Source organism: Salmo salar, chromosome ssa21 (genome assembly GCF_905237065.1).
Source record: "Salmo salar chromosome ssa21, Ssal_v3.1, whole genome shotgun sequence".
NCBI lineage: Eukaryota > Metazoa > Chordata > Actinopteri > Salmoniformes > Salmonidae > Salmo > Salmo salar.
This window is the reverse complement of record NC_059462.1, coordinates 53,471,744-53,495,890: the sequence shown is the minus strand read 5'-3', so window position 1 is coordinate 53,495,890 and position 24,147 is coordinate 53,471,744. Positions and strand designations below refer to the sequence as shown.

Genomic DNA, 24,147 nt, shown 5'->3' with positions numbered 1-24,147 from the left:
AATCAGATGTCATCCCCCATTTCACTACTTTTATTTCATTTAGTATTCAGTTCCCTGCTCTTCGTTCTGTCTGTCTGCAGCCTAAACACTAGCCTATGCACCAAGTTTATCTGATAACGTTATCAGTTCCGTAAAAGGTTCAGGTCAGTTTTCAGTTCCGTAAAGGTTCAGGTCAGTTTTCAGTTCCGTAAAAGGTTCAGTTCCGTAAAGGTTCAGTTCCGTAAAAGGTTCAGGTTAGTTCCGTAAAGGTTCAGTTCCGTAAAGGTTCAGTTCCGTAAAAGGTTCAGGTTAGTTCCGTAAAGGTTCAGTTCCGTAAAAGGTTCAGGTTAGTTCCGTAAAGGTTCAGTTCCGTAAAAGGTTCAGGTTAGTTCCGTAAAGGTTCAGTTCCGTAAAAGGTTCAGGTTCAGTTCCGTAAAAGGTTCAGGTTCAGTTCCGTAAAAGGTTCAGGTTCAGTTCCGTAAAGGTTCAGTTCCGTAAAGGTTCAGTTCCGTAAAAGGTTCAGGTTAGTTCCGTAAAGGTTCAGTTCCATAAAGGTTCAGTTCCGTAAAGGTTCAGGAAAGTTATCAGTTCCGTAAAGGTTCAGTTCCGTAAAAGGTTCAGGTCAGTTATTAGTTCAGATAAATGGCAGATTTTCTCAGACAGCTAAGGTGTGTTAATAAAACAGGATCAAATGTGTATATTTAAACATTTCATTTATGAAAGAATAAGCTCAACCAGAAACATGTTTGTTTCTTGTGGGAAAAGAATACATAATTATCACCATTTTAAAAAATACAACCCAAAGTGAAATATGACCGAGGATGGAAGAGGTGGAAGTCTGAATAGTGGACCGGTCTCCCAGTCCATTCTCTGCTCACAGTGAAGTGTAGCCTGCCACGGAACATCAAACTAAATGAAGATACATAATCAAACCAACAAGTGAGAAGAAACAGGTGTGAAGTAGTGAATAAGTGTTTGATTGGTTAGTGTGACTCCTGTGTTACTGTTTGATTGGTTAGTGTGACCCCTGTGTTACTGTTTGATTGGTTAGTGTGACCCCTGTGTTACTGTTTGATTGGTTAGTGTGACCCCTGTGTTACTGTTTGATTGGTTAGTGTGACCCCTGTGTTACTGTTTGATTGGTTAGTGTGACTGTTTGATTGGTTAGTGTGACTCCTGTGTTACTGTTTGATTGGTTAGTGTGACCCCTGTGTTACTGTTTGATTGGTTAGTGTGACCCCTGTGTTACTGTTTGATTGGTTAGTGTGACCCCTGTGTTACTGTTTGATTGGTTAGTGTGACACCTGTGTTACTGTTTGATTGGTTAGTGTGACCCCTGTGTTACTGCTTGATTGGTTAGTGTGACCCCTGTGTTACTGTTTGATTGGTTAGTGTGACCCCTGTGTTACTGTGACTCTAATATGAACAACAAATGTGATGATCACCCAATATCAGTAAAATCATTCTTGGAAGACATTTTATACAAAACATTTACACAGAGACTTGCGATTTGTCGTACACCTACACACGTAGGAAAATAACATATTACAGTTGAAAACCCTAGTTATATATTAACCGCAATACATTTTTATAGAGCAGAAACAACACATCAATTCATTATTCATCAAAGAATTCATATGAATATACAACCCGTCCCAGAGTATGCCCTGCTATCAACACCTTGCAGTAGCCATACAAAATTATTTTAACACCAATCATGCCGTGTCTTTAAAGATCTTACATTATTATTATTAATAACTATCCCTCTGAGTTACACCACATATCATAATTGCTGTCTCATATTCACATTGTTGCAGCAATTAATTGAACTGAAAGTCTAGTGCACTAAGGCTACGTCTATACAGGTAGCCCAATTCTGATCTTTTGATCAACCACATCAGATCTTTTCACATCAGATGTTTTTCCAGAGCCGATCTGATTGATCCAAAAAGATCAGAATTGGGCTGCCTATGTCGACACAGCTTCTAAGACGCAGAAAAATAAACAGAAGAATAAAAAGGAGAGAGAGAAGAGAGAGAGAGAGAGAGAGAGAAAGAGAGAAGAGAGAATCTGGAAGTCAAAGATTATATACAACAGCACTTAATCAAACCACTATTTTTCACTCCTCTCATCCATAATCGTACAGGAAGTGTCGTCCAGACGCAGCTATATACAGCCAGGTGCCCAGGAGGAGTACTGGTACGGCTGATCCTACATCACCACACTTATTCTGAGATGCTTTGTAAACAGATACAGGACCAGGGCCCCGTATCCACAAAGCATCTCAGAAAAGGTCATAGGAATCCTATTACAACCTGGTTTAAGAACAAAAAACTCCCAGCTCAGAGTAGGTTTTAGGATGTTAAAGACACTGGTCTAGCCATAAATCAACTCAGAAAGTTTATCTCAGCTGGTAATCACGACAGTTAGAGGTTCTGCACAAGGAAAAAGATGGTGCTGACATTGACATGGTTGCAAATGACGGGGGAATTAACCAATAGCGATGAGGCATCGGCCGCTGTGAACTCCACAGCACTCTTCAGACAACCACGGTGAATGTAACTACATCAAATGTTGCAAGGGTAAAACGTTTATCATTTTCATCTGACAATCACTTGACTAATATGTTGGTAAACATAACCCTTTTTACATTATTTTTTTTTTTTTTTTTTACAAATTCAGATATTTTGGATAATGAGATGCATGTGTGCATATTGCAATCATACAGTATGATGGTTGTTAAAATACATATAATGTTACTATCAACACACTGGTCACTCCCAACAATTCTAAACCGCTTTGGCACATTATAGGCATCACGTCACTTGCCGATAATGTTTCCTAACACGTTTGAAAGGTCTATCATTAATCAGCAAACACATTGCCCCTAGATGCTGTCAGCGCCATCTTTAGTTTTTTTAACAACGTGATACGGCGCTCCAAAGGGATGAACTTGAAATAACATGTTGTAGCTGAATGAAATATTCAGAGGAAAAATGTGATTCTTTATTAGCCTAGTGCAGGGCTGCCCAACCCTCTTCCTGGAGATCTACTGTCCTGTAGGTTATCGGTCCAACCCTCTTCCTGAAGATCTACCGTCCTGTAGGTTATCAGTCCAACCCTCTTCCTGGAGATCTACCGTCCTGTAGGTTATCAGTCCAACCCTCTTCCTGGAGATCTACTGTCATGTAGGTTATCAGTCCATCCCTCTTCCTGGAGATCTACTGTCATGTAGGTTATCAGTCCAACCCTCTTCCTGGAGATCTACTGTCATGTAGGTTATCAGTCCAACCCTCTTCCTGGAGATCTACTGTCCTGTAGGTTATCAGTCCATCCCTAATTTAGCGTATCTGATTCAGCTAGTTAAGGTCTTGTTGAGCAGCTAATTAGTCGAATCAGGTGTGTTAAATTAGGGTTGGACTGATAACCTACAGGACAGTAGATCTCCAGGAAGAGGGTTGGACTGATAACCTACAGGACAGTAGATCTCCAGGAAGAGGATTGGACTGAAAACCTACAGGACAGTAGATCTCCAGGAAGAGGGATGGACTGATAACCTACAGGACAGTAGATCTCCAGGAAGAGGGTTGGACTGAAAACCTACAGGACAGTAGATCTCCAGGAAGAGGGTTGGACTGATAACCTACAGGACAGTAGATCTCCAGGAAGAGGGTTGGACTGAAAACCTACAGGACGGTAGATCTCCAGGAAGAGGGTTGGACTGATAACCTACATGACAGTAGATCTCCAGGAAGAGGATTGGACTGATAACCTACAGGACGGTAGATCTCCAGGAAGAGGATTGGACTGATAACCTACAGGACAGTAGATCTCCAGGAAGAGGGTTGGACTGAAAACCTACAGGACGGTAGATCTCCAGGAAGAGGGTTGGACTGTAAACCTACAGGACGGTAGATCTCCAGGAAGAGGGTTGGACTGATAACCTACATGACAGTAGATCTCCAGGAAGAGGGTTGGACTGATAACCTACAGGACGGTAGATCTCCAGGAAGAGGGTTGGGCTGAAAACCTACAGGACGGTAGATCTCCAGGAAGAGGGTTGGGCAGCCCTGGCCTGTTGGCTATAGTTATTTAGTCATATCATGTGAATTAGGCCTCTTGTGAAATCGTTGTCAATAGCGACACATGTAAGTCTAGATTATTTATGGGTTGATCATAGAAATAGTTAAACATTCTTTCAACTCAAAAGCAATTGACTGTCTATGGTGCAGGAAACTGTCTATGGTGCAGGAACCTGTCTATGGTGCAGGAACCACTGACTAAGCTGCCTTTTTCTATTATCAAGACACCAACTGGTAACTGGTTAAGACAGCTCATGAGGTCTCCTAAATATCTGCTGGCTAGATGGGACTTTTTTTTGATTTGCGAAATGTTCTACTCGTAAGATGCTGTGTGGATGCGGGTCCTGGTGTTGCATTGAAGCCTGGATACCTCCAGGGGTTGCTGGAGGTCTCAGGCTTCATTGTTCCTGTCACCGTTCTCCTGCGGTGCCAGCTGTTCCTTCTCCGTGTTGTCCTCCTGAGGGGGGCGTACACGCTTGAAGAAACCCAGCTGGAGGGAGGGGAGGGGAGGGAGGCACAGACAATTAGGATCCTACATCCTCTAATTCTACTAATCACTTATTCAACTTCTATAGCGCTTTTTATTACAGAAGGAATCTCAAAGCGCTGTTATCTGAACAGGCAGATACAGTCTACAAAAGGCCTATCACAACTGCTTAGAAATCCATCCACTCCTTGTCAGGACTTGACAGGTTAAAACAAGAAGGTTCAAAAATGACAATTTCTCTCTCTCAAAAAAAAAACATTTCAAGAAATTACAAAATCATTTGTAAACCCTGTTTGTAAGCTTTTAAATGATATCAATCTCAACCGTTTTATATTTTCCAGTGACGTAAACACTCAACCGTTTTATATTTTCCAGTGACGTAAACACTCAACCGTTTTATATTTTCCAGTGACGTAAACACTCAACCGTTTTATATTTTCCAGTGATGTAAACATGGATGTCTCATGGTACTTTGGGATGTGCAAAAATCAACTTTGAGCCCCTTTATCTCATGAATGTTTTGGCATTCAGGTCCAAAACAAATCACTTTCTGAGCACTTCTACAATGGACAAATACGTTTGGAAGGTTTTCGTTCAAATCGAAAGGTGTGCTGTCAAAAAAATGGATTGAATTCAAAATGGATTTACCCTACAGTGTTTCTAGCTTATGCCTAATTTTCAACACAGGCCACTAGATGGACTTTAATGGAAACAAGAGAGGATAGGAGGCAAGGGAAGGAAAGGTTTAACTCACCTTATACATGATGAAGATAAGTAGAGCCAGCAACAGTAGTCCAGCCAGCACAGCCAGGGCCACCACCCAGCCAGGGACAGGTTCAGGATCAACTTTCACCCAGATCACTGACATACTCACCTGAAAGACACATCACAGGGTTTTACAGCAGAACACATCTCTATTCATCCAATACACAGAGACAATGGAAATGACTTATTTGCTGTGGTAGTAGTCAGCCATAAAGAACCATATAGGATCCTATGGACTCTGGTCAAAACTAGTGGACTATATAGAGACTAGGGTTCCATTTCAGAGGCAGGACCTGGTTCATCTCCATGATGCCTTCATGTGACTCACCGTAATAGCGTTGGAGGGCAGTTCAGACACCAGGTTCTTGTTATAAGGCATCTCTATGACGCTGAAGGAAGCGGAGGATCTCACGGTGAACGATCGGTTCTGGCTCTCAGTCTGGATGAAAGAAACACATCATCACAGCTCGATTTTATTACATCAAAAGGTAGCCAACATACTAGGCTTTTCTTTAAGTTATGGCCCATATAGCTAGCCTGGTGGTGCCAGATGTATTTAAGTTATGGCCCATATAGCTAGCCTGGTGGTGCCAGATGTATTTAAGTTATGGCCCATATAGCTAGCCTGGTGGTGCCAGATGTATTTAAGTTATGGCCCATATAGCTAGCCTGGTGGTGCCAGATGTATTTAAGTTATGGCCCATATAGCTAGCCTGGTGGTGCCAGATGTATTTAAGTTATGGCCCATATAGCTAGCCTGGTGGTGCCAGATGTATTTAAGTTATGGCCCATATAGCTAGCCTGGTGGTGCCAGATGTATTTAAGTTATGGCCCATATAGCTAGCCTGGTGGTGCCAGATGTATTTAAGTTATGGCCCATATAGCTAGCCTGGTGGTGCCAGATGTATTTAAGTTATGGCCCATATAGCTAGCCTGGTGGTGCCAGATTTATTTAAGTTATGGCCCATATAGCTATCCTCAAACAGAGGTGGAGGAGTGCAAGGTCTCTAACATCCACCAGCTCCATGATGTCGTCATGGAGGAGTGGAAGAGGACTCCAGTGGCAACCTGTGAAGCTCTGGTGAACTCCATGCCCAAGAGGGTTAAGGCAGTGCTGGAAAATGATGGTGGCCACGCAAAATATTGACACTTTGGGCCCAATTTGGACATTTTCACTTAGGGGTGTACTCACTTTAGTTGCCAGCGGTTTAGACATTAATGGCTGTGTGTTGAGTTATTTTGAGGGGACAGCAAATTTACACTGTTAAACAAGCTGTACACTCACTACTTTACATTGTAGCAAAGTGTCATTTCTTCAGTGTTGTCACATGAAAAGATATACTCAAATATTTACAAAAATGTGAAGGGTGTACTCACTTTTGTGAGATACTGTATGTACATTTCTGACCCACTGGAATTGTGATTAAGTGAAATAACCTGTCTGTAAACAATTGTTGGAAAAATTACTTGTGTCATGCCAACTTGCCAAAACGATAGTTTGTTAACAAGAAATGTGTGGAGTGGTTGAAAAATGAGATTTAATGACTCCAGCCTAAGTGGTGCCAGATTTATTAAAGTTATGGCCCATATAGCTAGTCTGGTGGTGACAGATTTATTTAAGTTATTTCCCATATAGCTAGTCTGGTGGTGCCAAATCTATTTGAGTTATGGCCCATATAGCTAGTCTGGTGGTGCCAAATCTATTTGAGTTATGGCCCATATAGCTAGTCTGTTGGTGCCAAATCTATTTGAGTTATGGCCCATATAGCTAGCCTGGTGGTGCCAAATCTATTTGAGTTATGGCCCATATAGCTAGTCTGTTGGTGCCAAATCTATTTGAGTTATGGCCCATATAGCTAGCCTGGTGGTGCCAGATCTATTTGTGCAGATCTAGTGTGGTGCGTCAATAGCGAGCTTACCAAGCATACACTATCCTTCAACCAGGTGTACCAGGCTCTTGCTCATTAGGGCACACCAGTGGCGACCCATCATTCAGGGCATTTTGGGTTGCCTGTTGTGCATGTTATTTTGGCATTAATACGTGTCGCATATCAGTTTGCAAACAATGTAAACAAAAAAACCCTAAAAATAATTATAATTGAGTTAATAAACCCTCCATACAAACATGGTCTCTTTTTGTCTCTCTTAATGCAGGTGTTTCAGCCTAGCTCAGTGCTTTCTGTGGTATTGGGGCAGCCAGTGGAAAATACGGAGCGTAAGGGTTAGTAATGTCCTCTTGTTGCGCCGTGATTGGCTCAGTGTTCTGTCACTCATGGGGACTACGTCACTGCCAAATCTAAGGGTAGACCTTGAAAATTCAAGCCCCTTGGGTGCTGCCATAGAGTTACATTAGAAGTGCCCATCCAAGAAGGCTTAAGGTCATTGGCCACAGATAAAATTATCAAATCACGTTATATCTACAGTAGCTTTGATTGGACTGATCATGTCAACAGCATACTTTCAAAATCTTAGCTAGCTAAGCTAGCAGTCATCATCATGAATCAAGTCGACAATCTACTGGCAAATCCTTTTTAGTTCTTGTAATATGAAGAGAAATAATGAAGAGAAATTATAGATAAAACATATTGGTGCTCATTGGCCATAAACATTACACAACAAGTTGGAAATCGCAAATTCAACAATGAGTGGTTTGGAAGGAATCTGTGGCTAACTGAAGATCACTGACGTCATCATGATTCGAACTTGTTTTTTTGCCGAGTTCCCAGTTTTGAAAGCACCATAAATCCAGAGAATGACAGACTTTGATGACAAAAAGGACCGTCGCGCCACCTTCCTGTTCAAGTGAGCACAGCACAACAAGGTGAGTCCAAAAATGTGTTGTACACAGCTGCATAAATTATATAATATGCCAGGTAGATGTGTATACTGTCGATAAGAAAGTAATACTAAGTGTATGTTGTGTAGTAAGCTGTTAGTAGCCCATGTGCCTCACCCTAATAATTTGGTCTATTTACCCCTCTTAATTTCACCTACTGTTCTGACTTGGTGGTGCACATGTAGCGTATAACCTGTTTTAGAGAAATGTAATCATAGAATATTGTAAGAGCTTTCATTGTCTGCTTGTATGCCCCCTTTATTTATCCTACGGTTCTGACTTGGTGTACAGGGAGAACACTGTAAGAACGGCCCATGTTCTGAATTCTGTCGCTGTACATTTGAAAAGTGCTGAACAAATAGTTATATTGACTATGTCCATCCTAGCTCGCTCATTAATATCTTAATCGAAATAACGGATTTCCTCTTATCTGCCTGTCATCCCTTTATGCCATAGTTTGTACATCTCAATTGTCTGTAGAAGCCATATTTGTTTAAGCAAGTCAGCCATATCAGCTATGTTTTTTTAAAGGCAGTAAATGAGTCTGAATGAACTGTTTCGCTGCCAGACAAGGCTCCGCTGATAGCCAGGTGTAGCAGTGGTAAGGTGTTGGGACTGCTGTTCGGACTCTGCTGTTGTGACAGCTTTATGTAGATCCTAACAGTTTGTGGGCACCGATTGTCACTGTTATAGTGCAATTCATGTATTGTTTAGTGTTGTGTTGTGTAGTGGCTTTGCTGGCATGCATCCCCTCCAAAAAATGTTGGTTTGCCCCACCAAGATTTACATGCTAAAATCGCCACTGGGGCACACTGTAGCAACATGTCTTGAAATGGAAATCAGAAACTGCATTTCTCATTGGACAGATAGTACCTCCAATGTTTCAGTCCCGTTTGGTGCCTAATGAACACAACCCTGCTGTATGCTTCAACTACAGTATGTGGGACGTCACATCTGGCGGAAGGTGAGTGGACGTACGAGACAGCACAGCACAAACACATCTGGGACCACCAGGCTAGTATATAACCTCTAGGGCCCTCAAACTAAACTCCATACCTCGAAGCCAGTTCCACTGCGTTTTTTCCCCCCATTGTTCCCCTCTAATCAGGGAGTGATTTAGAGGGTGCAATTAATTATCAGGTAGAAAAGAAAACCAGCAGGCTCCAGACCTCGTACATTAAGAGTTGCTAATCCCTGCTCTAGGGGATAACAAACAGGAGTCTCACCTTGAGGAAGGTGGCCACCCCCAGCCTGGAGTGGATGTAGAGGGTAGTACTCTGACCTCTCTCCAGACGGCCCACCTGACACCGGATCTTCAGGCACTGGGCTTTCGAACAGTCCTGAGTGAGGAGACACACATTCAGAGTGACATTAAACACACACACACACACACACACACACACACACACACACACACACACACACACACACACACACACACACACACACACACACACACACACACACACACACACACACACACACACACACACACACACACAAAATCCATATGGCTAATGCTATCTGTATGATTGCATTAGTACTGTAGCCAACAGAGTTAACGATTCAGGAAGTACATTTCAGACTTGCAAGTTTACTTCCTGAATCAACTGAACTGAAATGGAATTGACCCGAAACCCTGGTATAAATGACAGTACAGCATTAGCCAGGTAATCACGCCATTACCAGAGTTTCCAGGTCTCCCTCCATCTCTTTCTTCGCCAGCTCTCTGCGGTGAACATGGTTCCTGTCCCTCCCCTCTGTATTGTCTCCACTGGTGGAAGCTGAACCATTTGTCTCTCCTGACAGAGGATTCTAGAATGGACAGAGAGAGAGAGGAGAATCCCTTCAATAACTTAGATTATTATGTCACCAATAGCAACGTAGGCTCTATCTATTAACAATCTGTTCCCTCATTGTCTCCCTCCTGTTCATTTGAACTGACAGAAAATGCTGACTGGTGTAACAACGCAGTGGCAGCTTAGTTTATCGCCAGGCTGACGTCCACCTGGGCGCCTGGCTGACGTCCACCTGGTCGCCTGGCTGACGTCCACCTGGTCGCCAGGATAACGTTCACCTGGTCGCCAGGCTGACGTCCACCTGGTCGCCAGGATAACGTTCACCTGGTCGCCAGGATGACGTTCACCTGGTCGCCAGGCTGACGTCCACCTGGTCGCCTGGCTGACGTCCACATGGGCGCCTGGCTGACGTCCACCTGGTCGCCTGGCTGACGTCCACCTGGTCGCCAGGATAACGTTCACCTGGTCGCCAGGCTGACGTCCACCTGGTCGCCAGGATAACGTTCACCTGGTCGCCAGGATGACGTTCACCTGGTCGCCAGGCTGACGTCCACCTGGTCGCCTGGCTGACGTCCACCTGGTCACCAGGATAACGTTCACCTGGTCGCCAGGCTGACGTCCACCTGGTCGCCTGGCTGACGTCCACCTGGTCGCCAGGCTGACGTCCACCTGGTCGCCTGGATGACGTCCACCTGGTCGCCAGGCTGACGTCCACCTGGTCGCCAGGATAACGTTCACCTGGTCACTTCTTTCAGATCAGTGCAATAAACGGGAGGAGCAAAGGAGAGGACAGACTGTTTTCAGACAATTGGAAAAAGAGCCAGTGTCTAGTCTGAATGGAAGTCTGAACGGAAGGGAAAGAATATCACATACTGAGACATTGAGTGGGTTGATCTCCATGTCTGTGCTGCAGTTCATTCCTCCGTCCACCTCTAGTTTAGTGATGTAGAGTAGAGAGCCGTTGTTGAACCTGTAGGGCCACTCGATGTCCAGCATGGCCTTGCTGAAGGTACTGGGACCTCTGTTACGCAACTGGAATAAGACAGATTGTAGTTACCGGTACTGCTCCAGCCTTCAGTGACTTATAATGGTGATTAATGGTATTATGTGAAAGGTCAGCTATGTCCGTTTTTACATTTATCAGTTGAGGGTCTAATGTCACGACACGGCGGGCCTAATGTCACGACACGGCGGGCCTAATGTCACGACACGGCGGGCCTAATGTCACGACACGGCGGGCCTAATGTCACAACGCGGCGGGCCTAATGTCACGACGCGGCGGGCCTAATGTCACGACGCGGCGGGCCTAATGTCACGACGCGGCGGGTCTAATGTCACGACGAGGCGGGCCTAATGTCACGACGCGGCGGGTCTAATGTCACGACGCGGTGGGCCTAATGTCACGACGCGGTGGGCCTAATGTCACGACGCGGAGGGCCTAATGTCACGACGCGGCGGGCCTAATGTCACGACGCGGCGGGCCTAATGTCACGACGCGGCGGGCCTAATGTCACGACGCGGTGGGCCTAATGTCACGACACGGCGGGCCTAATGTCACCACACGGCGGGCCTAATGTCACGACGCGGTGGGCCTAATGTCACGACGCGGTCGGTCTAACGTCATGAAATGGAACCCAATATAGTGCATTATTTTTGACCAGCCTATTTAGGGAATAGGGTGCCATTTGACCAGCCTATATAGGGAAAATGGTGCCATTTCAGACACTGTCATGGTTGACCTCATAGATGTGCAGTATTTGTGGACCGATGTCGTCTCCTACGACAGGTTTCTCTTTGCGCTTCCAGTTAGCGATGGGCAGGAAAACCTGGTCAGGAAGCGCCACCCTACAGCAGAGGGAAGGGGGGAGGGGGAGATTGGGGTTCAACGACTGGGCTATACATATTTATAAAGTACATTCTACATTTCTTCACATTCTGTGACCGTGAATCAGTAAAGTCATTACTATATCAGAGATGGTAGGGGTACATTAGTACTGTCTTTGCTACTAAACCATTTATCAATAATACAAACATTCCATCAAACTAAACCCTTCTGTACCAAACCCTCAGGTCTGAGGCACAGACAGACAAAGCTGAAGGTCCCACCTGGGATTTGAGCCGGCAGATATTTACTAATTACCTGCAAATTATAATATAAATGCAATCTGTTGGTGACCTCCCACCTGCCCATTAGGGTAGGATAAGGTGCAGGAGAATATACTAAAAAAGTGAAGAAGAATTCTTTGCACACTTCAATTAGATGATATTTCTGTACTTAACGGCTAAGCTTTTGTTCAGTAATGGCCTTCATTGGAGAAGAAGACATGTCAACATTACCCTCTGATATCCACATTGGCCAGAACAGCCAGCTTTGTGATGCTGGAGGCCAGACTGCTGGTGCTGTTGAACTGGTTGGAACTGAAAGACAATATTATATTATTAACTTATAAAAAAATAAAAAAAGACCAGATCGTGAAAACATCAGATAAGCAGTGTACACAGTACAGGTTGATGCTAAAACACAAAATGTCCACAGGGTGGAACCATTGCATTGTATTATAACTTTTGTCCATGATTTGAACAGGCTGCTAAAGCCTCATCATTTTGTTTTTTTTTTTAAACCTCCAGACAATTCCACCACAAGACACATGGGCTCTCAACTATATTCTAAACAATTTAACAATGACTTTGATCAACAGAATATGGTTTGTAGAGAGGACCAGCGTGACCTTGGGTTAGCGGGAGACTAAACGAGAGGTTTTCCTTCATAACAACAAAGCCAGACAAAGGATACAGCTACTCTGTCATTTACATGCTCCTTTCAATCCAACCAGGGAAAACAGAAATACCATGTTTTAGGACGCATCCCAAACTTATTCCCTATGTAGTGCACTACATTTGCTCTGGTCAAAGCGGTTCACTATAGGAAGTAGGGTGCAGTTTGGAACACGACTTTAGTCTCACTGTCTGTTACTACAGAGTCAAGATGTGTGTGGAGAAAGTACAGGGAGTCTCTTCTCTAAAATGATTTTAGTTAAATTAGGTCCTAACTTCATGACCATTCGACAATGTGTGAGACACCATTTCATTCCTTTTTATTTATACAGGTTAGGTTCATTAAGATGTAAAAGTCTCGCGAGAGAGACTTGTATACATACCCAGTTGTTTGAAAATAAATCTCAGGAAAAGTAATTTTATTTCCAAAAGCCATACCTATAAGAATGACTGTATTCTGAACCTGTTTTTTTTTGTTACCAGCTCATTACCTCTGTATCTGCAGGTCAAACTGAACCCGTTTTTATTGTTACCAGCTCCTTACCTCTGTATCTGCAGGTCAAACTGAAGCCGTTTTTATTGTTACCAGCTTCTTACCTCTGTATCTGCAGGTCAAACTGAAGCCGTTTTTTTTGTTACCAGCTCATTACCTCTGTATCTGCAGGTCAAACTGAACCCGTTTTTATTGTTACCAGCTCCTTACCTCTGTATCTGCAGGTCAAACTGAAGCCGTTTTTATTGTTACCAGCTCATTACCTCTGTATCTGCAGGTCAAACTGAAGCCGTTTTTATTGTTACCAGCTCATTACCTCTGTATCTGCAGGTCAAACTGAAGCCGTTTTTATTGTTACCAGCTCATTACCTCTGTATCTGCAGGTCAAACTGAAGCCGTTTTTATTGTTACCAGCTCATTACCTCTGTATCTGCAGGTCAAACTGAAGCCGTTTTTATTGTTACCAGCTCATTACCTCTGTATCTGCAGGTCAAACTGAAGCTGTTTTTATTGTTACCAGCTCATTACCTCTGTATCTGCAGGTCAAACTGAAGCCGTTTTTATTGTTACCAGCTCATTACCTCTGTATCTGCAGGTCAAACTGAAGCCGTTTTTATTGTTACCAGCTCATTACCTCTGTATCTGCAGGTCAAACTGAAGCCGTTTTTATTGTTACCAGCTCATTACCTCTGTATCTGCAGGTCAAACTGAACCCGTTTTTATTGTTACCAGCTCCTTACCTCTGTATCTGCAGGTCAAACTGAAGCCGTTTTTATTGTTACCAGCTCATTACCTCTGTATCTGCAGGTCAAACTGAAGCCGTTTTTTTTGTTACCAGCTCCTTACCTCTGTATCTGCAGGTCAAACTTAACAAACGTGTCCTGCTCCGAGAGCTGATGAACACTGAAACGGAGTCCGGCCAGCACCTGAAGACGACATCACACCAGAGCATCGGGATCATCACCATTCTGATTGTTAAATCTCGTAACTCTTATACAGGCAGCACAATTCTGAAACGTTTTCCAAAAATTGTTTGACTTTTGACCAATCAGATCTGATTTTTTTTAAAATATTTTTTGCCAATAAATGATCAGATTTGTGGCAGCCTGTGTAAACTGATCAGAATCATAAAACATCTTTATTCACATGTACCAGGAATTTGAACTGGGGAAATGGTGCTGACTAGGTGTCTAGTCAACACCAACATAGAAATAGAATCCCTAGAACAGACATCCCCCATTCAGGTCAACGGGACGGATACCATCTGCACGCTCCATCCACTCACTTTAATTCCTCCTTTCATGGGGTTCCCCAGGTCACACACCACCACCCTGGTCTGGTTCTCTGTCTTGTAGGCACAGGACAATCTAGACAGAGTCTGCAAGGGAGAAACCGACAAAATGCATGATACTATGTTATGTTGATAGCTAGTCACTTTAACTATACCTACATGTACATATTACCTCAATTACCTCGACTAACCTGTGGCCGCGCACATTGACTCTGTACCGTAACACCCTGTATATAGCCTCCACATTGACTCTGTACCGTAATACCCTGTATATAGCCTCCACATTGACTCTGTACTGTAATACCCTGTATATAGCCTCCACATTGACTCTGTACCGGTACCCCCTGTATATAGCCTCCACATTGACTCTGTACCGTAATACCCTGTATATAGCCTCCACATTGACTCTGTACCGTAATACCCTGTATATAGCCTCCACATTGACTCTGTACCGTAACTCAATACTAGGAAGGTGTTCCTAATGTGTAATTTACACTGAGTGAAGCTGATGTTAGCTGGTTGGTTAAGTTTCCACCTGACATGGCAGAAAAATCGATTCCATGTTTATATATTCCCATAGACACAGTATGTGTACAGTGCCTGTTAGATATTGGGAGCATCCTGGGATGTGCTTTTGTACGTTATCGCTGTAAGAGAACGTGTTAGCTAGCATGCTCTAATAGTATGTTATCGCTGTAAGAGAACAAGTTAGCTAGCATGCTCTATTTGTACGTTATCGCTGTAAGAGAACGAGTTATCTTGCATGCTCTAATAGTATGTTATCGCTGTAAGAGAACGAGTTAACTAGTATTCTCTAATAGTATGTTATCGCTATAAGAGAACGAGTTAGCTAGCATTCTCTATTTGTAATGGTCGCATTAGCTCCCACTTGCTAATTCAGTTATTTCCCTGCTAAAAGACGAATCACGAATCTACAGCCATCGATATATACTGTTGTCCTGCACATCTAATCTGCTTCCTTGTGTCTATTTTCAGAATAAACACCAATCAACTGAGATCACTGGCTGGACAGTACTTTGGTTTAAAAACACAATGCAAGAGAGTTACGAAGTACGATCACATCTGTTACACCTGGTGCCCGAGACCAGTCTAGTTGTCTTCACTGGCCTCTATTTTATTTTACCTCACTGTTGCGTACGACCCCGGTGAAGTCAGCCTGGGGAGGAAGGAAGACATGTAGCTCTGCCTCGTACGCCCCCTCTCCTCTGTTCTCCGCCGTCACCTCCAGGGTCAAGGGGTTATCATCTCCTATGTAGATCTGCTTCTGGTCACTGGGGAGGTCAGAGATCAGATTAACAGAATGATCTGCTTCTGGTCACTGGGGAGGTCAGAGATCAGATTAACAGAATGATCTGCTTCTGGTCACTGGGGAGGTCAGAGATCAGATTAACAGAATGATCTGCTTCTGGTCACTGGGGAGGTCAGAGATCAGATTAACAGAATGATCTGCTTCTGGTCACTGGGGAGGTCAGAGATCAGATTAACAGAATGATCTGCTTCTGGTCACTGGGGAGGTCAGAGATCAGATTAACAGAATGATCTGCTTCTGGTCACTGGGGAGGTCAGAGATCAGATTAACAGAATGATCTGCTTCTGGTCACTGGGGAGGTCAGATTAACAGAATGATCTGCTTCTGGTCACTGGGGAGGTCAGAGATCAGATTAACAGAATGATCTGCTTCTGGTCACTGGGGAGGTCAGAGATCAGATTAACAGAATGATCTGCTTCTGGTCACTGGGGAGGTCAGAGATCAGATTAACAGAATGATCTGCTTCTGGTCACTGGGGAGGTCAGAGATCAGATTAACAGAATGATCTGCTTCTGGTCACTGGGGAGGTCAGATTAACAGAATGATCTGCTTCTGGTCACTGGGGAGGTCAGAGATCAGATTAACAGAATGATCTGCTTCTGGTCACTGGGGAGGTCAGAGATCAGATTAACAGAATGATCTGCTTCTGGTCACTGGGGAGATCAGAGATTAGTTTGACAGAATGATCTGCTTCTGGTCACTGGGGAGGTCAGAGATCAGATTGACAGAATGGAGTTAGACTATGGGAAAGTTTCCATAATTTTTCTATGCCAAAATTCCTAGGTTTGTCAGAAATCCTGGTCGGAGGATTGCCTCCCTGGTTATGCTCGCCTGATTATGGGAATCCTCCAACTAGGATTTCAGAAAACCCTGGGACGATTTCTGGGATTTTCTAACGTTACTCAGTCAGGAAAATCTCCTTCTGGTCACTGGTAGTAGAAAGAAAACGAATGGAAAAGTTAGGACCATCTCACTGATGCCTGATTCACACTAGATGGTCAACCAGAACCTTACTGTGCTGGCTGGCTACATCACTTTGTCTTTTCCAGCATGGTTTCAACAACAACGGTGGATGTGTAACCAGACCAAAACAGCTTGACTTGGCTAGCTATGGTAGGAATTAATGAATGTGGCATGAGATCCTGGAAGAGGAGGTAACTTAACAAGTGACAGACCACTCACCTCACTACAGACAGCTTGAGGTCTGGCTTGCAGATGTTGTCATCTCCACAGTCCAGTAGGACATGTGCCTGAAAAACATTGTCACAAGCAGACAGTTTGTTTACCCAACAAACCTGACACACCCTCCTACTAACCATGTGACCAACCTCTCCTACTCACCATGTGACCCACCTCTCCTAATCACCATGTGACCCACCTCTCCTACTCACCATGTGACCCACCTCTCCTAACCATGTGACCATGTGACCCACCTCTCCTAACCATGTGACCCAACTCTCCTAACCATGTGACGCCCCTCTCCTACTAACCATGTGACCCACCTCTCCTACTCACCATGTGACCCACCTCTCCTACTCACCATGTGACCCACCTCTCCTAATCACCATGTGACCCACCCCTCCTACTCACCATGTGACCCACCTCTCCTACTCACCATGTGACTCACCTCTCCTAACCATGTGACCATGTGACCCACCTCTCCTAACCATGTGACCCCCCTCTCCTACTAACCATGTGACCCACCTCTCCTAACCATGTGACCCCCCTCTCCTACTAACCATGTGACCCACCTCTCCTACTCACCATGTGACCCCCCTCTCCTACTAACCATGTGACCCACCTCTCCTACTCACCATGTGACCCACCTCTCCTACTCACCATGTGACCCACCTCTCCTAACCATGTGACCCACCTCTCCTAACCATGTGACCCACCTCTCCTAACCATGTGACCCACCTCTCCTAACCATGTGACCCACCTCTCCTACTCACTATGTGTTACTCTGTACCTGATCACAATAGTTACTGTCCTTCCCAAATGGCTCCCTACTCCCTATATGGCACGCTAGTTTTGACCAGAGCCCTGTGCACGATATAGGGAATAGGGTGCCATTTGGGACGTATACTCAGTTAAAGACATATGTGTACTTGTTTGGAGATGTTGGTGGAGGTAGTCTGCTCCAGGATAGGCAGTAGGCCGGTCTTATCTGCAGCTTGCTGATAGTCCAGACTGAACTCCATGAACACAGAGATGGGAGTGATCTTATCCCGGAACTCAGAGTCCTCCTGCAGAGCAGAGAAAGGCTTGGGTTTAGGGATGAGCATTTGAAATATTACACAACTATTCTATTGATTACACAACCTGTAATATCAACTGGTTATATTATATCATATGGAACACCATCTGTAATATCAACTGGTTATATTATATCATATAGAACACCATCTGTAATATCAACTGGTTATATTATATCATATGGAACACCATCTGTAATATCAACTGGTTATATTATATCATATGGAACACCATCTGTAATATCAACTGGTTATATTATATCATATAGAACACCATCTGTAATATCAACTGGTTATATTATATCATATGGGACACCATCTGTAATATCAACTGGTTATATTATATCATATGGGACACCATCTGTAATATCAACTGGTTATATTATATCATATGGAACACCATCTGTAATATCAACTGGTTATATTATATCATATAGAACACCATCTGTATTATCAACTGGTTATATTATATCATATGGGACACCATCTGTAATATCAACTGGTTATATTATATCATATGGAACACCATCTGTAATATCAACTGGTTATATTATATCAACTGGTTATATTATATCATATGGAACACCATCTGTAATATCAACTGGTTATATTATATCATATGGAACACCATCTGTAATATCAACTGGTTATATTATATCATATGGAACACCATCTGTAATATCAACTGGTTATATTATATCATATGGGACACCATCTGTAATATCAACTGGTTATATTATATCATATGGGACACCATCTGTAATATCAACTGGTTATATTATATCATATGGGACACCATCTGTAATATCAACTGGTTATATTATATCATATGGAACACCATCTGTAATATCAACTGGTTATATTATATCATATGGAACACCATCTGTAATATCAACTGGTTATATTATATCATATAGAACACCATCTGTAATATCAACTGGTTATATTATATCATATAGAACACCATCTGTAATATCAACTGGTTATATTATATCATATGGAACACCATCTGTAATATCAACTGGTTATATTATATCATATGGGACACCATCTGTAATATCAACTGGTTATATTATATCAACTGGTTATATTATATCATATAGAACACCATCTGTAATATCAACTGGTTATATTATATCATATAGAACACCATCTGTAATATCAACTGGTTATATTATATCATATGGAACACCATCTGTAATATCAACTGGTTATATTATATCATATAGAACACCATCTGTAATATCAACTGGTTATATTATATCATATAGAAACCATCTGTAATATCAACTGGTTATATTATATCATATGGAACACCATCTGTAATATCAACTGGTTATATTATATCATATAGAACACCATCTGTAATATCAACTGGTTATATTATATCATATAGAACACCATCTGTAATATCAACTGGTTATATTATATCATATAGAACACCATCTGTAATATCAACTGGTTATATTATATCATATGGAACACCATCTGTAATATCAACTGGTTATATTATATCAACTGGTTATATTATATCATATAGAACACCATCTGTAATATCAACTGGTTATATTATATCATATGGAACACCATCTGTAATATCAACTGGTTATATTATATCATATAGAACACCATCTGTAATATCAACTGGTTATATTATATCATATGGGACACCATCTGTAATATCAACTGGTTATATTATATCATATGGGACACCATCTGTAATATCAACTGGTTATATTATATCATATAGAACACCATCTGTAATATCAACTGGTTATATTATATCATATGGGACACCATCTGTAATATCAACTGGTTATATTATATCATATGGAACACCATCTGTAATATCAACTGGTTATATTATATCATATAGAACACCATCTGTAATATCAACTGGTTATATTATATCATATGGAACACCATCTGTAATATCAACTGGTTATATTATATCATATAGAACACCATCTGTAATATCAACTGGTTATATTATATCATATGGAACACCATCTGTAATATCAACTGGTTATATTATATCATATGGGACACCATCTGTAATATCAACTGGTTATATTATATCATATAGAACACCATCTGTATTATCAACTGGTTATATTATATCATATGGAACACCATCTGTAATATCAACTGGTTATATTATATCAACTGGTTATATTATATCATATGGAACACCATCTGTAATATCATATGGAACACCATCTGTAATATCAACTGGTTATATTATATCATATGGAACACCATCTGTAATATCAACTGGTTATATTATATCATATAGAACACCATCTGTAATATCAACTGGTTATATTATATCAACTGGTTATATTATATCATATGGGACACCATCTGTAATATCAACTGGTTATATTATATCATATAGAACACCATCTGTAATATCAACTGGTTATATTATATCAACTGGTTATATTATATCATATGGGACACCATCTGTAATATCAACTGGTTATATTATATCATATAGAACACCACCTGTAATATCAACTGGTTATATTATATCATATAGAACACCATCTGTATTATCAACTGGTTATATTATATCATATGGGACACCATCTGTAATATCAACTGGTTATATTATATCATATAGAACACCATCTGTAATATCAACTGGTTATATTATATCATATAGAACACCATCTGTATTATCAACTGGTTATATTATATCATATGGAACACCATCTGTAATATCAACTGGTTATATTATATCATATGGAACACCATCTGTAATATCAACTGGTTATATTATATCATATGGAACACCATCTGTAATATCAACTGGTTATATTATATCATATAGAACACCATCTGTATTATCAACTGGTTATATTATATCATATGGGACACCATCTGTAATATCAACTGGTTATATTATATCATATAGAACACCATCTGTAATATCAACTGGTTATATTATATCATATAGAACACCATCTGTATTATCAACTGGTTATATTATATCATATGGGACACCATCTGTAATATCAACTGGTTATATTATATCATATAGAACACCATCTGTAATATCAACTGGTTATATTATATCATATAGAACACCATCTGTAATATCAACTGGTTATATTATATCATATGGAACACCATCATAGCCTTGTTTTGTTAATTTAACAGACAAGACACACTTATTTCCTGAGCCCTTATCACAGTCAAGACACACATATTTTATATGTAAAAATAAATAAAATAACATCATGTAATATATCAAAATAAAATAGAACAATATTTGTCCATCTCGTATCTGGAACAGTTACTCTCAGAGTGATCATTTGAAACGGATCGGCAATTTGGCGAGTTGAAAGACAATTTCTTCAGGGTTACAAACCAAAATAAAATAAAAAATGTATAAAGATGTTTAATTTAGTTTATTCGGCGTGTTCTTTGGATTTTTCTAAAATTCTGCCCCAACAGACAGTGAATCACGTGGCCGTGGCTTGCTATATAAACCAGGCACAGGCATTAAGGAATTCAACTGGACAACTGAGGAGTGGAAAAACATCGCCTGGTCCGACGAACCACAGGTCCTGATGCGTCATGCTGATGGCAGAGTCAGGATTTGGCGTAAGCAGCATGAGTCCATGGACCCATCCTGTCTGGTGTCAACGATACAGGCTGGTGGTGGGGGTGGTGTAATGGTGTGAGGAATATTTTCCTGGTGCACGTTAGGTCCCTTGATACCAATTGAGCAACAAATGTTTTCGACAACTTGTAGAATCCATGCCCTGAAGAATTCAGGCTGTCCTGGAGGCAAAGGTGGGTCTGAACCCCCAGTCCATATACAATTTGTGATAAAACGGTCAGAATTTGGCAAGGAATGTAGCTTGTGTATAACATCAGTTAGATTGTTTTCATGGGCATTTATTTCTGTTGGCCTACGGGAGTTTGTGTGCGCACATTGGGCATGCGTGTATAAAGGCAGCGATAGGAACACAGTTGAGTGAGTTAGACATGTATGGGAAAGGAAATTTAAGGATAAGAACTGTGTGATGCTTGGCTTAGTTTCTTTTATTTGTTGTGCGCCGCAAATGCACATGTACAAAAGGAACACTAGAGTCAAAGCAAATTAGCATTGTCTTTAAGAAAGCATTAACAACAACAAAAAATGGGCAGCCACAGATTGGGCAGCCACAAAGCACATTCCAACAAATAGCTTAGAATATCTCTCTGGTTAAAGTATGAATACTCATGATCATCCCTAGTAGGGTTTAGTAAACAGTAAGCAAAGCAGTGAAGTTGTAAACATAGGAGTCATGCCCGACCAGAACCCTACTGTCCTGTCACATTGTGCTCTCCAGTATGGTTAGAGGAACTAGGGGCTATGCCAGGCCAACATAGTACAGCTCGCCTTGGCTCAGCTCAGCACTGTGTAAAGGGTATTAGAGTGCTCAACACATTCCATGAACACATGCACACAGGACAATAAAACAGTGTATTGCTCAGCATCACTCACTAAAAGGAAGACCTAGTGCAGAGGTGTCAATCTCATTCCATGGAGTGCCTAGTGTCTTACTGGTTTTTGGTTTTTCCTTTCAGTGAAGACCTAGACAACTAGGTGAGGGGTGAATTCCTTACTAATCAGTGACCTAAATTCAATCAAGGACAAGGGAGGAGTGAAAAACCCGCAGACACTGGGGCCCTCCGTGGAATGAGTTTGACACCAGTGGCCTAGAGCAATACTTAACAACAGTAACTCACTATGAGGAAGGCTTCTTGCTCCTCGCAGGCCGGTCCTTGGCCGTTGCTGACAGTCATGTTTTTCGTGTACTGGGACGTTTTGCTGTGGAGGAACAGAACTCTCTTTGTCGCCCCCTTGTGTTTGAGTCTATCCAGGACAAGGTAAACCTGGAACTCTGACAAGTACACAGGCAGACGGTAAACATTAGGCCTGGTTAGTGACTAAAACAGTCACTGACAGCTAGTTTTACACTCATGGCACTAGTGTGATATAAGCAATGCTTTCAGGGGAAATACTAATTTTCCCGAAAGACAAATCAAATTTGTCACATGCTTCGTATCAACAGCTGTAGACTAACAGTGAAATACTTACAGGTCCTTCCCAACAATGCAGAGATAAATAAAATAGAGAAATAATAGAAATGTAATAATACAAGTAATATTAAATACACAATGAGTAACGATAACTTGGCTCTATATACATGGGGCACCAGTACCAAGTGGACGTGCAGGAGTATGAGGTAATTATGGTAGATATGTACATATAACTAGGAATAAAGTGACTAGGAAACAGGATAGATAATAAACACTAGCAGTAGCTTATGTGAGTCAAAAACGTTTGTGCAAAAAGGGTCAATGCAGATAGTCAAGGTAGCTATTTGGTTAAAGGGATACTTTGGGATGTTGGCAATGAGGCCCTTTATTCACTTCCCCAGAGTCTCTAACTGGCTGCACTGCTAGCCTGAAGCTATGATCTAACAGGCCGCAGGGCTAGCCTGAAGCTATGATCTAACAGGCTGCACTGCTAGCTTGAAGCTATGATCTAACAGGCTGCACTGCTAGCCTGAAGCTATGATCTAACAGGCCGCAGGGCTAGCCTGAAGCTATGATCTAACAGGCCGTACTGCTAGCCTGAAGCTATGATCTAACAGGCCGCAGGGCTAGCCTGAAGCTATGATCTAACTGGCTGCACTGCTAGCCTGAAGCTATGATCTAACAGGCCGCAGGGCCAGGCTGAAGTTATGATCTAACAGGCCGTACTGCTAGCCTGAAGCTATGATCTAACAGGCTGCACTGCTAGCCTGAAGCTATGATCTAACAGGCCGCAGGGCCAGGCTGAAGTTATGATCTAACAGGCCGTACTGCTAGCCTGAAGCTATGATCTAACAGGCTGAACTGCTAGCCTGAAGCTATGATCTAACTGGCTGCACTGCTAGCCTGAAGCTATGATCTAACAGGCCGCAGGGCCAGGCTGAAGTTATGATCTAACAGGCCGTACTGCTAGCCTGAAGCTATGATCTAACAGGCTGCACTGCTAGCCTGAAGCTAT

The 24,147-nt window shown here is 42.1% G+C and overlaps 1 protein-coding gene across 1 annotated transcript in view; it reads right to left on the bottom strand.

Moving 5' to 3' along the window:
* Positions 1–4,101: 4,101 nt before the first annotated feature.
* Positions 4,102–24,147, bottom strand: part of LOC106582518 (integrin alpha-V) — a 67,072-nt gene continuing 47,026 nt past the window's right edge. Inside the window, exons 17-30 of the mRNA XM_014165693.2 lie at positions 22,839–22,993; positions 17,946–18,083; positions 17,020–17,087; positions 15,652–15,799; positions 14,502–14,594; positions 14,063–14,142; positions 12,286–12,366; positions 11,688–11,793; positions 10,822–10,980; positions 9,836–9,964; positions 9,376–9,489; positions 5,642–5,752; positions 5,303–5,422; positions 4,102–4,551 (exon numbers count right to left, since the gene is read on the bottom strand). Coding sequence (XP_014021168.1) covers positions 4,453–4,551; positions 5,303–5,422; positions 5,642–5,752; positions 9,376–9,489; positions 9,836–9,964; positions 10,822–10,980; positions 11,688–11,793; positions 12,286–12,366; positions 14,063–14,142; positions 14,502–14,594; positions 15,652–15,799; positions 17,020–17,087; positions 17,946–18,083; positions 22,839–22,993 — 1,601 coding nt within the window. The 3' untranslated portion in view covers positions 4,102–4,452. The remainder of the gene's footprint in view (positions 4,552–5,302; positions 5,423–5,641; positions 5,753–9,375; positions 9,490–9,835; positions 9,965–10,821; positions 10,981–11,687; positions 11,794–12,285; positions 12,367–14,062; positions 14,143–14,501; positions 14,595–15,651; positions 15,800–17,019; positions 17,088–17,945; positions 18,084–22,838; positions 22,994–24,147) is intronic.